This window comes from Vidua macroura, chromosome 1 (genome assembly GCF_024509145.1).
Source record: "Vidua macroura isolate BioBank_ID:100142 chromosome 1, ASM2450914v1, whole genome shotgun sequence".
In the NCBI taxonomy this organism is placed as follows: Eukaryota; Metazoa; Chordata; class Aves; order Passeriformes; family Viduidae; genus Vidua; species Vidua macroura.
Window position 1 is genome coordinate 119,683,062 of NC_071571.1, and position 16,818 is coordinate 119,699,879.

General features: G+C 43.3%; 1 protein-coding gene across 6 annotated transcripts in view; it reads right to left on the reverse strand.

Moving 5' to 3' along the window:
- The window catches only part of MYBL1 (MYB proto-oncogene like 1), a 63,557-nt gene that overhangs the window by 25,598 nt on the left and 21,141 nt on the right, over positions 1 to 16,818 (reverse strand). For 3 of the 6 annotated variants that reach the window (XM_053974223.1, XM_053974195.1, XM_053974209.1), the window contains one exon: positions 16,576 to 16,649. In XM_053974223.1, the coding sequence (XP_053830198.1) occupies positions 16,576 to 16,649 (74 nt within the window). Of the gene's footprint in view, positions 1 to 9,418; positions 9,703 to 14,008; positions 16,650 to 16,818 lie in introns of those variants that run through there. The other 3 variants (XM_053974231.1, XM_053974213.1, XM_053974202.1) reach the window with 2 other exon arrangements.

Consider the following 16,818-nt stretch of genomic DNA (forward strand, 5'->3'; position numbering starts at 1 on the left):
TGTTCTATTCTTTAAAAAAAAAAAAAAAAGAAACAACAAAATAAACAAGTAGCATGTGGTTACATACAGATCTCAGAGACTTAGGAGTTTTTGGGAAGCATTTAGTGGCAAGTAAGGGAGAGTGTATGGTACTGAAAAAAGGTGAACCTCTGATAGCAAAGAACATGAACTTTGTTCTCCAGAGCCTGGAAGTGTATTTGTGAGCAGCTCCAGTATTGTACAGTTGATAGAACCATTTTGTTATCAGATGTGCAGAGAAAAGCCCTGGCACTATCAGCAGCTAGAAATCAGATACCCCTTTACACACCTGACCTCAGCACATCCCAGACACGACATTTGTGTCACCTCCCTCCCATCAAATAAGAGTGCCAAGACAAAGACTCCTGAAAGGGATTTAAGGCTCTGGTAGAGAATAAAACCAACTGAGTTGTCAACAAAGTCACTGACCTTACCTCAAACACAACCCTGGCTTTGGAGAGCCCCTGCTGAGCCATGGCCCAGCCTGAGGTGGATGGCACAGGACCGCAGGAGCCCAGCCTAGGGAAGGTGACTCAGGACTGCAAGTGGAAAGAATTCAGAGCACCAGGAAAAAAGCTTATGGTGTGGGCATGGTCCATCAACCCAGACTTCACAGCTCTCCGTTAGAGGATGAGTTATTCCCTGCCTGCAGCACTGCCCACAGTCACACAGCTCTGGTGAAAAGTTGTCACATTTCTGGCTCTTCTATTACAGACACCATCTATGTTTAGTACGAGCAGCCAGGGAGTGTCTTCTTGTTGAGTGTCCACACCACAGGAGCTGCCACAGATTTTTTCCAAGACCTGGCCTCTGTTAGGAACTCATCTGTGAATACCTGATCTCTAGCTGTGCATTAAAAATACCAGCGTGAGCATGGAAGAGGATGTGGATATGAAACATATTTTCCAGATGAAGTTGTACAGAAAGCTGCATTAGGTTGACTCCAGTACACCATCAGAAAAATATGAAAGAGTGATCACAAAAATAAGTGAACTTTACCATTTTTCCACCAAAGACAGAAGCTGTTAACTGTGCAGCCAAAGGCATTGCCTCTGGCACTACCAGACACAAGCCTGATGTCATAATTTATAACATCTGTGAGAAGATGCATTTTTCAGACATGTTTCTTGTCGATTTATAATTTGGTGTTCCCCAGAACTAGAGACTGACTAGGGCACTGATGTGAAAGAAGGAGACTGCATGATGACAGTCCATCCCACAGCCATTTTTAATTCATTCCCCCCACCAAAAAAAAAGATTTCTAATTTCTCCCCACCATTTCAAAACCATCTTTGTGATAGAGCTACTCACTAAAAGATGCATAATTACTTTGCATACCACTTTATTTAAATAAACTGTAGTGAATTTAGGCTAGGCTAATACATAAAATAATTCCTACTGATGCATGAAAAAAAAAACCTCAGATATGCCTTACTCACTTTTCTTCCCCTTTTGCTCTCACTTTACAGGTCCTGTAGCAAACAGGGTTGCCAGAAGAGTCAATCACAGACACATCACTATTTGAGGGAATACCACCCACCTTATACAGAAAATATTTAAACTCAAACATTGACATCAGCAGAATAATTTTACTTCTGTAAGTTACGCAGTCAGAAAAGTTGCAATGCCAGAACTTGCACACACAAAAATTGAAACAAGTCAGATTTCTCAGATGAGACCCCTGATAAGAAACTCTACAAACAATACAGATGTCAAATAGACACAATTGTCTAGGCGAAGTTTTTAGAATCTCAGCATTAACTCTAGAGATGACTGACAAGTGAGCAGCTAAATCCCAAACCTTCAAGGTGAATAATGATGTTATTCTGGGTAGTCCCAATCTCCTACTTATGATTACATCCTGTGAGTGTATCATCAGTGTCTTGGTAAGCTTTCACTCCCTCTTCCACTGGTATCTTTCCCAATTCTTTTGCCAGCACGTGGTGAGTTAAGATGGGTGAATGCTTGTAGCCCTGAGGAAGCCCTGTAAAGGTATATGGTTGTCCCCATACACAAAGGCAAACTGATGTTGATCCCCACGCTGCAATGGCACCATACAAAATGTCTTTAATATCAATAGTGGTCATGGCCCTGTGTGCCTGTTCCTGGATGCTGGCTGTGAGCTCAGTGATGTTTGGTACGGCTGCTGGTAAGGGCTCTGTGTCAGCACTGAGGTGGCAGTAGTCTACAGTTAATCTCCACTTACCATTTGGTTTTCACACTGGCCATACTGGGGAACTGGAAGCTGAGTGAGTGGGGATAACAATTTCCCATTTTTCCAAGTCCTCTAGGGCTGGGGCAATTCCCTCCCAGGTCCCCAAGGGCAGTCATTAGGGTTTGACATTTTTAAATTTTGAAGGGGGAAGATTTGGGGCCATCTGCAACAGTCTAGCAAGGACCACTGACACCTCACATTGTCATGCCAACTTCTCCCTTTCAAAACATCCAGTCCCAGTAAACGTAAAAGGAAGTCCCCTGTTTCCATAACAACAGTTATCATAGCTTCTAGAATAACATAAGAATAACTGCAGTGGTAGTTACTGGTTGTGACACTCCCAACACATTCACTACAAGCAAGGGCCATTTGAATTGGACAGCTCCTCAGGTGGTGGCATCTTGTTTAGTAGAAGGCTGATATCTGAGCCCCAGTGTCCACTAGAAATGTCAGCACTTTGTTTTTGGGTCCAGGAGCTACCATCAATAGATGTCTCCATTTCCATTACCAGTGAGCTGTCCAACATAAATCAAGCTGCTGCTCCCCTGCACACCTCAAGGGAGAGGAGTTTTCAGTTTTCCTATTTTGTTTAGCACACTTTCTTCCCTGCCTATGTCAACTAAAGGGGGCATGCTCAGGCTCATATTACATTTCTCTGCCCTTGGTTTCTCAGATATTTTGTCCAGCCATTGTAATACCACCTCTTCTAACTTGACCGGGGGAAACCATCCATTACTTTTTAGAGATTCTCTTCTGCCAACTTTGTGACCAAATTGCCTCTCGTGAGTGGGCACTCCCACCGAACCTGATGGGCATGGGGAAGAATCCTGTGGGAAACTCTCAGAATAAATTAGGTCATCCAGATTAGAAAGAAATATAAGCAGAAATTTTGAGGTACTGCCGTGATCACCTTGGCATGTCTTTTCCAGCCCCAGTGCTCCTGGAGTTGTAGGCTCTTTGACTCTCTCAACCTTAATCCTAATCCTAACCCAAACAGCAGCTTGACCCTGGGCCAGAGGTCCTCATTGCCATAGGCTGCACAGATTAAGGAGTGTGGAGCTGGCAATGGTGGCACCCTGCTCCGGTGCCCTTGTAATGCCTTCTCGAGTGCCAATGTCCCTGGAGCTGTAGGCTCTGTAGGTCTCTGAATCCTGAACTTAACCCTCAGGGCATCTGGTCTGGGGACAAGACAGGGGACTGAGGTCCCCATCTGGATGGTCCAGATTAGAAAGATGTAATATTGGGGCCCTGCTGGGATCGCCTTGACATGCCTTTTCCAGCCCCAGTGTTCCTGGAGCTATAGACTCTTTGATTCTCTCGACCCTATCCCTAAACTATGTGGTATTCAAGACTTTTTTTAAGTGGCAGAAGTCTTATTTAAATGTATGGGCACACAAATCACTAATATAAAAACTGAAGTATTTAGAAGGAAAAAAAGGAGTTGAATATTTAATTCAGTGAGATGAAGACCCAGAAAACCCCCGGAATTTAGATCAAAGGGGGGCAATTCAGGATGAAATGGAAGCAGTGTGAATGATGCGCCTCTTCTTAGCCGTCAGGTTGGGGTCCCTACTAAAAGAGACATCATATTTAACAGCCTTTAATTCATAAGCCCTGTGGAGTAATGCAGGGCCTCAGAGCTGTTCTAAAGGTCAATGCAGATATTTGCTGGCAGCCCCCAGTCCCAGACAGGTGTTTCACCACATCAGACCTCCTGTCCTGCACACTCACCTGCCTAACATTTGACTCTGCTTTATTTTAGACTGATATTTCCCTACTGAGCTGTCACGTTTTGCATAGCAGTGAAACAGCAAGAGGTAACACACAATCTATTTGTCTGATGCTCCCTTTTTTGGGGACGATGGGGTTCACTGGACCATAAAGCAGAAGAGACATGCAAAGGCCCCTGCAGCATGCAGAGTTCTTCCCCGCTGTGTCTGACGAGGCACTTTTGGGTGAAGTGAGCCCTGGACGCAGCCGTGTCAGGAGCTGATGCTGCGAAACCAGACACTGTGCCTGTGATGTGCCAGCACAATAAGGTGGGGCTCAGGAAACAAGAGTCTGCTCACCAAAGGCGTGCCCTTAGTAACAAGGACCACAGTAAACATTGCAAAAACTTCAGCAATTACAGGCCACTTTGGCAGTGACCTTAAAGATCATCTAGTTCCAAGGCCCTGTCATGGCCAGGGACACCTTCCACTAGACCAGCTTGCTAAAAACCAGCCTGACTTTGAACTCTTCCAGGGATGGGGCACCCACAACCTCTCTGGGCAACCTGTTCAGTGCCTCACCACCCCACAATAAAGAATTTCTTCCTAATATGTAATCTAAACCTAGCCCATTTCAGTTTAAAGTCATTCCCCATTGTCCTATCTGTACATACCCCTTGGCAAAAGTCCCTCTCCAGCTCTCTTGTAGTTCCCTTTAGGTACTGGAATGCTGCTCTAACTTTTCCCAGGAGCCTTTGCTTCTCCAGACTGAGCAGCCCCAACTCTCTCTCCATAGGAGAGGTGCTCCAGCCTCTGAGCACCTTCATGACCCTCCTCTGGACTTGCTCCAGCACATCCAAATCTTTTTTATGTTGCAGGGCCCCAGAACTGGGCACTATAGTCTGGATTGTGTTTCATATTACTTATTTCTAATGAACTCTTATAAATGGTGTTCATCAACATTCAGACTCTTACAATGTCTATTCATTTAGTCTCAATTGTGATATATAAAAAAATCCAATCCTGGCTAACAATTTTTAAAAATAATTTACAAATAGAAATACCAAGTTATTTAGCTGACAACAACATACTGGAAGTGGGTCATCCCATTAGCTGAAGAGACACAAATATTCTAGGGGGAAAAGGAAAAGAATAAGAAATAAGCCTCAAATAGTTTTCTTCCAGAGACAAACCCTTTGACATGGACATTCCCAGTGGCTGACATGCTGGGCTTTTGTGCCTCAATGCACCAGACACGCACAGCAAAGACAAAGGTCTGTGCAAAGCTGATGTGGGGCAGGCAAGGAAGGTTGCTGTGATCCATCGTGCAGGGTTGCAAGGGGACATTTGTTTGTGACTGTAGCACACACTTCAGCTGACACCTGACCAGTGACTCTGGCGGTGAGGCTGTTTTGGAGCCAGGCACAAGGCTCTCACCAGACACAGGGTCTCCATGTGGAAAGCAGAGATGCTCTGTGGCTGTGCAGTGCCTCAGGCAATGCCCTTCCTTCCCTGACCTTCACCACCTAAAGAAATGAGACAGTGTGACAGAGGAGTTGCCCCAGCTGTGCAAAACAGCTATGGTCTGGTTGCCACCACTCCAGCACCTGTCTTGACCACATCAGTCCTCCCTGTGGGTAAGGAGTGGGAAACAGCCACAAAGTACCTTCCTAGGGACCCCATGGAGCAGAAGGACTCAGCCCATTCTGCCCTCCTCTGTGGCTCATGACATTCCCAGCCATGCCACAGCCAGCCTCCCACATCTCCTCATGCCAGGAAGGGCAGGTCAATGCCATGCTCACACATCTGTTATAGCAAACATGTGGAACAGATTCTGGTCTCACTTGCACACCAGCCACAGCAGCTGGACACATCGAGGGCCTCTCTGCAGCCCATACCCTCAGCTTAAGCTCCCAGGGTTAAAAATGCTGGGCTAGAGACACTTAACCAGCATGATCAGTAAAGGTGGAAGCACTCAGAACCCAAGCATTGTGGGGGTCAGCAGCCTCAGCCCCATCAATAAAGGGTCGGTAAACCATTCCTCACCCAGTCCAGTTGCTAAAGCTGGCACCAGCAGCTCTGTACAGATAGCAAGATAAAGAGGAAGACTGCACGTTCCAGCTGACAACAGCCTTTGTGCAAAAGCAAGAGAAATGGTTTATTGACACAACTCTTGTTTTTAGCCATGAAGAGCTGGCTTACAACAGCCTTGCCACTACACAGCAGCCCCCAGCAGGCATCTGGAGTGTTGTATGAATTACCAGTGCAAACATCACACAGCAGCATTGTCCTGACACAGAGCACAGCTCTGGCACCAAGTTAGCTTCACAGATTTTCTCAGCCTTCAGGTCCCTCCACTGGGTTGTCCAGGCCCATAACCAGATTTTGGGGGTGCATCACCCTTCAGAAACCCTGCAGAGATGTGGGAGGGTGGTGGGTGCTCTTCCCAGAGGGTAGGAAATCCCTGCCCTTCCTTTCTGAATGTGGGAAATGGATTTGTAGAGAGTTATAGAGTAGAGAGAGGCGGGTGTGCAGAGGCAAATGCTGCTTTGCTTAGACACAGGCTCCATCTTCACATCTATCCCTATGTCACTAGCTAACCTGGCTGGCACCAGTATCTTCTGACTCACAGGTGCCTGCATTTCTCTCAGGAGAATGTTGGTATTAGCAAGCTTGCAAATTGCTGTTCTGCAAGACATTTAAAAGCTCAGTAAAAGCAGACATCAACAAAATAAAAATCTACTCCAGCTAATCCAAGTGACTAAAAATAGGATACAAAACTGCTCTGCTGTGATAAACCTACATGTATTTATAAAGTCACAGAACTGCATCACAGCCACTGAGCTGAAAACTTCAACAGTGACTGTTAATATACGATGGGGAGAAGTAAGTTTCAAAACTCAAACAGAACAAGCATAAAGCACACAGCTCCTGACAGCCCATGACTGCTCAGTTTCCAGTAGTTCACAAAGCCAGCACATGATGACAGCAGTCATCAAAATGCTGAAGGAAGGCTCTGACCAGTCCTAGCCTCTGGGACTGTGCCTTGCTGCCATGGAAGCCCTCTCCACAGGCTCCAGAGGAGGGGGCTCACTTCGTGCCAGAGGAGAGCATTTGCCTTCACAAAAGGGACCTAGCATGGTCTGTGTTTAGTTGCTTACAGTCTTGGACCTGAGGAGCAATATTTTTGCAAAGAACTCAAGGAAATTTGAACACTTACTTTTTCCAAGATCTGACAAATGCTAAAAAGTCCTCTGTCCTCTAATCTCTTTTTTGATACACCATAACAGACTATTCAACAGATGTTTGGGGTAAAGTTGGAGATAAATGAGATTATGGAGCCAGTTTTATGCAAGTCAGGCCACCCAGTTACAGCAATCACTTTTGTCCCTAGAAATCATCAGGTCAGCACAAAAACCCTTTTAGTAGTTCTGCCACAGAATCCACAACAGAAGAAAAGCTCCAAAGTCACCCTCCTCAGCATCTAGTTGTGCTCCCAGCTGGAGGGCTGTTAGTTTATGCAGATTATTTCAGAGAGAAAGTAGCACATGGGTGAGCCCTGCAACAGCCCTCTGCAACACAGGACACAACAGCTGCCTTACAGAGAAACACTTCACATGATCTAGGAGATCTTGCCTCACACTTGCTGCATAGGGGGTAGGTGTCATACAAAACCACCCACTCACACACACACACTTTCCCCTGTGGCTCAGCACCTGCTCCCAAATGACAGTGTAGCGGTGTCCTGCTGGGGCACCAAGTCAGGGGACATCTGGCTTCACCGTCTCCCAGCCAGCAACTCTACCACAGACCACACCACCATCACCCACTACAAAAGCAACTGCTTTATTTCTTTTCATTTCCCATGAGGAAATAGCACAAAGTCCATCTAATCAGGGCAAATGCACACAGCTATTATCCAAGTTCCTGCATCTTCATAACTGACACAGGCACAGAGTCCTGGCTGATGTCACACGCTGGGAAACAAAAGGACTTCCATGATATGTTGGAAACAGTGTTATGCAAAGTTATTCTATTGCTGTTCCATAAACATCCAGGATAGCTAGACACGTCACCTTAGGCTGCACACAGCTGAGGAAGAGGCTGCCTGTCACCAAGAGCCCAGACTGGTTGTGCACTGTGACCCACTGCACCTCAGGACACCGGGGCTGCTTGTGTACCACATGCTGCAAGGCAGGGACAGCATGCCAAAACCAGCCCTTGTGTCTGCACCCTCGTGAACAGCCAGCTCTGAGTCTCTGATTAGGTTTTATTTAGGTGGCACAAATATCAGCTGGTTCTCAGTGCATAGTCCATTAACTAAAATTCCTCATAGAAAGCATTTCACACAGTGCAATGTGATAAGAAAAACATTCCTGCAAGTGCATCAACATCTTCCAGTGCTAAAAGGCATCCAGGTGTGGGTTTAAACCACTTTAAAGAGCAAAAGCTAAATATTTTTGAGTTTGTCGCTGCACAGGCTCCAGGCCAGGTCTGTCAGAGCGCCTGTGTGCCCGTGAGCATGGCAGGGACAGACTGAGCAGCACAGAGTCAGGGCACTGCCCGCGTCCCTCACCTCCCCTGCTCATTTCAAACCTTCACCAGACTTTCAGAACCAAACCCTTCCTTTCTCACTCAAACCCAAACAGAGTTTTTAGCATCACTAGCTGACTGCTGCTGGGTATGAGGTCACAGCCAGGAAACAAGTCCAGCAACAAAACGAGCAAATGAAGGTCACTGCTATAGAGTAAGTTTATTGAGGTGTCTGAAGTTCTTCCCTCCAAGATCTGTGTTCTGCCTGCTTTGCAGCTGTCATATTGCTTAAGTAAATCAATGGCCAATAGCTTCATTCATGTTCTTTAAAGAGCCAGAAAGACTTTTTGTTCTGGGTTATGCACAGAAGAAAAACTGTGGTCCATAAGTATTATGCTACAATGCAGTCACTTCTATCCTGCCATCACACTTTTTGTGAGACAAAAAATTGCAAAAAACGCTGCCTGAAAATATTCTGTCCCTAGTCATTACACATAAAAACATCTCCCAAATGATTTCTCAGGTTTTAAATTAAAAATTAAATAAAATTTTAAAAATTAAATTTAAAAAATAAAAATAAAGCCTAATAGGAAAAAAAAAGTTACCAGGGTACAACAGCAAGTGCTTTGGTCCAGACACCACCTGAACTTTAGCCAGGTGTGTGCCTGTAGGTTCAGATCCAAATTTCATGACATCTAATATCAACACTCAGTAGACACACAGATGTGCTGGCACTTGAGGTGGTCTTTCTTGCTTAGCTCTACAGATTTTACCAAAATCAGCATTGCCTTTTTCTCCCATCCTGCCGTTGTCAGACCTTGCACAATCATGGTGAATTTTTTCAACATTTTTTATTATTTGCATTTTTTACTGTTTAAGCAGAGCTGGCTCCAAGCACCTTTGCAGAGCATGCCTTTGCTATGAATGCAAGCAGTGTCTAGCAATAGAGTTTAAAGGACATAGAAGGATGAGGTAGACAAGGACTGCTGCAGACAGCCAGATCCAGTGCTTGTCCACCTGCAGAGCTGAGCTGGTATGGGACAGGGAGCTGGGCTGAAGCTGGGGTGCTCACACCTCCCTTTTCACAGAACCTGGCACCAAACCTTGGGAAAGATGAACAAGATTAGAGGCTGCAGGTGATTCTTCCCCGAAATTGTGCTTGCAACCACTAATTCTCTTCAGGGCAATATTTATCTTCTTACCTTGCTGTTACCTGCTCATTTAAACCTGGAAAGGAGAGAAACATGCATGCTTACTTCTGCCTTCCCCAAGGGCAAGGAACACAATGCTGACCCATACAGGGCCAGGCTGGGTTATAAACACAAACCCTGATGACTCCTGGGCAAATGTTTACCAGCAGGAAACATTACAGAGCCACAAAATATGCTACACTGAAAGGGTCCCACAAGGATCATTGATTCCAACTTTCAGCCCTGCACAGGACCATCCATAAAACTGCTGACAATGTCTGCCATGAGCTGAACTGAGGGTCCAGACCTAAAAGCTCTACTGAACATGATTTCCAGAGGATTCAAATTCTGCAGCTATTTACAGACACATGGTTGAGGGCCATTCACTATATTTGTGAGATGGGAGCATTTCAGGTGAAGAGAAACTCCCCTCGATATGTTGCTAGCACCCAAGTTTGCTCCTGAGCCATTGCTGAAGGAGAAAGTCAGATGCCCCACGTTGTCACCAAGCTCCTCAGGAGCTTTGTGGGGAGAGAGGCATCTGCTGCCAGCCAGCCATGGCTCTCCTCTCCAGGTCCAGGACCAATGGAACCCCTGTGTCTGCTCGGACTTTTGCAGCCTCCATTGCGCCCTGAAAAGGGTGACCTCGGGTGACCCAGGGCATGTTTGCCATTTTCCCTCAGCCAGACAGACAAAAGCATTGGAAGATGTAATATGTTTTGCACATTTGCCCAATGCAATTAGCAACAGGCTCTTAGCCGAGGGGCTGCATTGTCACACTCAGCTGGAGCCAGCTAAGCTGATTTGTCCGTGTTCTCAAAACTCCCCTTTCACAGGCCAGTGACTATGGTCAAAGGACAAACCGATGAGGTCCCTTGTTGGCCCCAGCTGCGAAAAAGTCCACCCCCTCCACCTGGTCCTACAGGGAGATTGGAAATTTCTCTCTCACTGTTGGACAACCAGGTCCATGCTGCAGGAACTTCCAGGCTCCCTCATTCTCCTGTTCTGCACTGGAACTCTTCTGCCCCAGCTCGGCTGGCCAAGTGGCTAAAACACCCGTGCCAGCACTGCAGGCCAGTATTTACAAACTACACAATGTACAAACACAAGCATAACCATTGCTTACTTGGCCCAGGGGAAAATGCTTGCACTCCAGAGTGCTCACCACAAGGCACTGAAAGTTTGCTAAAGGAGACGCTGTATTAACAATAACCAAAAAAAAAAAAAAAAAAAAAAAAAAAAAAAAAAAAAAAAAGGAGGGAAGCAGGGTAATGAAAAGAATAAAAACCTCTCCTCTTCCCGCCAAAAATTATGCAGCAGCAGGTCCGCAGAGTGTCTGCCAGATGACCCGCTTGTCACACTCATAATTGCTTCCCATCTGGTGTCTGGAGCACACAAAGCCTGGCCGTTTGCCAGCGCAGGACGACGCACAAACTGGCCTACTTCTGGTGACACGGGCCCTCCAGACACCGCTGATCCCCTGTTTCCGTATGGCTGAGGAGAACGTGGCATTCATTTGTAAATTGCCGGCGGCTGATTTATCCGGCTATTCGCCCCGCTCAGCGCAGCTCACGCTTCCCCTTCGCTGCGCGGCGCAGCCCCAGCCCCCGCGCCGGGGCGAGTCCTCTCCAACACTAAGTTGCCACAAACACTTGCTTGCCACCGTGAGAAGCAGGCAAACAAGGACGCTGCCTGCCCGCACACCGCTCAGCTTTGAGATGAGCATAAGCCAACTCATCCCTACGTGTACATGGAAGCACATATTCAGTGAACAAAGCTGATTTCTTTTCCAAACTCTGTTTTTCCACCTAACATGTAGGCATAACTCCTGCTGTTCAGATACTTCCTACAAAGGATTTTGAGATATTTTGTATCACTGCATATAAGCAGTCTTCAATAAGCACTTTTCTTTGCTCCACTGGTATGTCCTATTGATAATTTTTAATTTTTTTTTTTTTTTTTTATTTAATGCCTGCTGGTGTAAAAGCCTGACACCCTCAGAAAGCTGAGCAAATATTCCTCAACCTATGGGAAGCAGAGTGCACAACACTATAAGGGGTACTCTGAAGCTTTGATGGTTGTGCAACCAGCAAAACATCACTTTTACAAGGAGTAACTATGACCAAGTAACTGGACAATGGTGGGTAAGGAAGTAAATTCTGAGTAAGCAGAATTCTCCCTCCCCCAAAAGAGAAAAGCACCCCTTCCCCTCAGACTATGACACAGGACAGTCATACATGTCCACCACTGCCAGCCAATACACAGCCCGTTCCCATCTTGCTTGCTCTAAGGCTGTTAACATCCATTCTCTCTGTAATCAGAGGGTGCAATGACACAGGAAATCAGAGGTCAGGTAATTAATCCAGAGGACTCTAATCCTCTAATCCAAATTATAATCCAAAATTTCTGTAAAATGTAGTAGCAGGTAGACAGAATTCCCACTGCAATAGCAACTGCATCACTGGGGTAATACAGCCCAAGAGTGGGCACTGTCAGAAGGCTCCTTTTGGTTCTGTACCTCACAAAAAACACACACAGCAATGAAGCAGAAGAGAAAATGAAATAAAGAAAGAAAACCACACCACCAGCAGAAGCTGAAACTGAAGAATCCCATATTGCACATCGCTTTCCCCAGATGGAAACAGAATCTGCACTACTGCGGTTTCTTCATTAAGGTGATATAGTGAGTATGAGCATTTGGATTTTTGCTTCACACAAAAATGTAAGATTGTGTATAAATGTCCAAAGCTTACCTGTCCTTCCAACACATCATGCTAGCAGAACTACAACGATCCCATTGTTCCCTTCAGCTGCAGGGCAAGAATCCAACCCACTCATGGGATAAGCTGGCTGTCTCCAGAAGCCACACGCACTGGAATGCTGCAGCTTCAAAAGGGACCGATCTTTTGGCTCTGCTGGCTCAGAAACAGTAATCCACAGCTTCCTCATGAAAGTAAGCATTTAAGCCTGTAAAGCTTCAGCTTATCCAACATCAAGGAAACTTATGAAAAAAAATTACATGAGGTCTAGCATTAGAAGAAATCAGTGTATTTTCTGCCTAGGTACTGAACCTTAATCAGAGTATTTGTCACAAAACCAAATGTAAGAATCAATTTCAGTTTCAAAATTTTTGTTGGCATTGTGTGTCTTGGTCACAGGTATGGCACATTGTTGGTCCATTAATATTCAGTATTAAAAGCCTTATTTCACAAAGCTTGATTCACTCACAGCACTGGATCAGTTTTAGTTTGGTGCAAATCTAGTAGAGTCATTCTCATGTAAAATCTGATTAACAGCAGTAGGAACTGGGAGTATTCTCACCAATCAATTCCTAAAGACCATTTCTTCCAAGTAAGTCAGACCCATAAGAAAAGCTTCCTGAGATTTCATATAAAAAAACTTGGGATTGTAGTTCCTACCAAATCTGCCTTACTGGCTGTCCATCTGGTCTACTTTGTTTCACTGAGAAAAGTCAATACAGAAAAATGAACTTGCTACATCACTAGACTCTGCTTTCCCCTACCTACACTTTGCCCCCCATTTCAGACATCATCAACCAGCACAAACAAAAGCTCTAGTCAGTCCACCTCACTTGTCCCAAGTGATGGAAAACTTCACTTGCAAACAAACATGAGCATGTCTGCAAGTTACTCATACAGTGGCTATGACAGCCAAATCCCCAGGAAAGCCCCTGTAACAGTCCAGAGTTTGATCATACAGCTTAAAGCTAGATGATACGAATTACCAGGACCTATTTCTGAAGAACTGGCTCGTGTTAGTCCCTCTTGTCCTTTTCCTTCAACAGATTACCATAATTGTCATTTATACTGTCACAAAACTGGGAAATTGAAATTTTGCGTTGAATGCCCATGTTTTTATCAAAATAAGAGAGTTTAAGTCTAACTCAGATAAATACATGTATGTGAGAACTATTATAGGAGGGAAAAAAAAAATCACACTGCGTAGCTTACACTTGCATTTACCTCCCAAGACTCAGGCACAACTAAAATACGTCTACCCTACAAATGAAAGGAATGTTACAAAAGCTTTACACTATCAGCATTCATCCCTCAAATTGTCTTCTCTACATAGAAATCTGTGTTACAGCTTTGAGAGACAAATATAAACTAATAATCAGATACAAGTAGGCTTACATGCAGGTTGGATTGAAGCAGGTACTGCCAAGGGACTCCATCCCGCTGTGTAACCCAATGATTTCCATATCTGCTGTCTCTGCCCAGTCCAGAAAGCACAGGTCTCTTGCAGTTCCACAGGCACACATGCATACACGTTGCTTTAATGAGCACTGAGTGTTATAGTTTCCAAACAAAAGACACTTATAGTAACCTGGTACATAGATGCTTTATTTCTGATATTAACGCGGTCTGTATTGTGAGATTCTCTTACATAAAAGAAGAGTTTGTAGTACAACAAAAACTAAGATAAACAAGACATTTGTTGCACATTATGTCAAACCTTAGAACAAAAATATGGTGTAATATGTATTTAGGTTTCATGCAAGTCTGGCTGCTGCATGTACAATTTACCTATAAACTGAAAGAAATGCAAATGCACACAACATTCAAAAAGTAATAAGATGCCTGACATATGAAAGATTAAAACCTTCCTGCTAAAGCAACAAAGTAGGAGTTAACTAAACGATCCAACCAATACCAACACAAATTATTACTACTTACCATAAATCTATGCTTAAACTTGGTATAGGTAACTTTGATGATATAGATACCATTTCTACTTCAATATACCATCCAGATTCTAGATAGTCATTCTGTCTTAATGTCTGATTTCATTTTTTTGTCAATTAAATGCTGTCTCCAGCATTACATGTTTCTGTTAAATGCATTCTGGTAATGCACACCTAAATCTAGTACTGCCAAGAATTCCAATTGACTCCTCTAAATTTTGCTAGGTGAGGAGTAATCCTGGCATGATGGGCATTTTTTGATCCCTTGCTTATAATAGGATTCCCGCCCCCCCTAAATTTTGATGTGAATGAAAAACTGCTAAAAATGTTTGTGCCTATTACTATCAGAGCCCATATCAAAAAGCTCATAAAAACAAGGATTGTATAAGCTTTGAGATGCTTTAAAAAAGTTTAAGAACCCATTACCTTCCTTGTGCCACTCATCACATGTTAAAATTCTCCATTTATTAATTCTTCTCTACCATCTTTGATATCAAAGTGTTAGGAACACTTTCCACACCCTGCATAGTACTGGTTGATCTCATAAAGTTAACTAGAGAACCTGACATCATGTAATTTTACATACAGTGCATATGATGCTCGCTCTTTCCATCTCTCATAGCAGCAAGCCGATTCTGCCACGATCTGTAGCAGCACACCCGGGAGTGGAGAGGAAGAGTGTTTGAATTATAAATAACTAAAACTACAGTGTACACTTCTATTTACCTGTCAGTATCTGTTGAGAGCACTCCATTATAACTTGCTCGAAATTAACTACATAAAAATCTCTACAACAAAAGCAAACCAAAACATTCCTTCAAAACCAAAAATAAAGACATAAAATAAGTGCAAATACCTAAAATAGGCAAACTAAAGCAAGTGTTGTGACCTGTATACCTTTAAATAAGGACAAAGATTTTTCATAAATAAAAGAATGTTCTCTTTGCTCTTCAAACATTTAGTCAGTATATAATGGTCAAAGTTAAGTGCAGATACAATGTTTTGAGATCCAAGGTGCCAAGTTTCTTTAAAAAAAAAAAAAAAAAAGGAATAAAATATACATATTGTAAATGCATTAGTTTTTAGTTCCTATGCAGGACAAAGTACTCCTCAGTCACATATAAGACCCCACCATTTCTTTCTAAATATACTTAAACAAGGTACAGGAACAGTTGCTGTATAATACAGGAATACCTTGTAATTATGTTGTAGACCAACATGATTTTAGGGCTAGAGTGCAATCTTTATGTAGATGTAACATACAGTATAGATTCGTACACTTCACCACTGTAATTCTTCTGCTATTTCATATATTTTGAGCTTGTCCTTTTTCCATTTTAGCTGTTTTAACAGGAAACAACATTGGCCTCTAGACAACCTGCATACATATAAATATCTACATTTAAGCTTTGAAATGGAAATAAATTATAAAAACAGACTCCTTTCCAATTTACAAAATTTTGCTTGTTCCTACATACTGTACAATACATTCAACAATCATCTCATTTTGAGATTTATGAAGAAAATACTGATGCTTTACACTAAACTTAATTCATCCCCCTCTGCCTACTTCTAGTACCATTTGCAAATAAATATATTTAACACTGTAGTTAATTTCATTGTTTTGCAGCATACCAAAAAAAATTAGTAGTGCAACTTTCTATCCTTCCTTTGTACTCCTTTCCATTGTGTTTCTTTATATACTAGAAAAATGCTACATAAGCAAAAGCACATTCAGTCATGTATGTTGCTCATTTGGAAACCAGTAACAACCTATAAACCTACTCTATATTGAAAATGCTCTAACAGATAAAAAAGCGATGCAAGTCAAAAGAATAAATATGAAAAATAGACCTAAAAACTGTATGTTGTCAGTAATGCAATGTATTTTACCCTTTATATTTTAGGGGGTTACTCTTTGAATATCTAAAAAATTCATTGCAGAATTGTTACGGTATCCCTTCGTAAAGAATGCAAGAGCTTGATGTCTGTTCTTTGTCAGTCAAAAGAAGAAAGGAAGCTTTAAGGTAGCTTTAAGGTTTCCCTTGGCAGACTCTCTCAAAAACTTAATTCCCAAGTATCACACAGGAATCGCCTTCAATATTGTTTCAGTTTCAATGGCAAGAGATGGTTATCAGCTGCAGCGACCGTCACAGTATCAGAGACCTTGAATTGCTGTTGGTAGCAGTGTATGTGCTCAGATACCTTCTTGCTTGTTCAGTCATGATAAGCTGGTCTTCCGTTTTTCCATAAACAACTGCCTCCCAGTCACGATTTGGCTGCATAAAATAAAATTCTGTTAAAAAGGTTCTTTTAACAAACTAAAATACTTAGCAATTCTCATACAATGTTTCAGAATAGTAATAAATTATTAAAGCCTGGCAATAGTATATTTTACTGAGGCGGATCCAGTTCTACAGTACATTACCTAAAAATTGTGACAAAGCT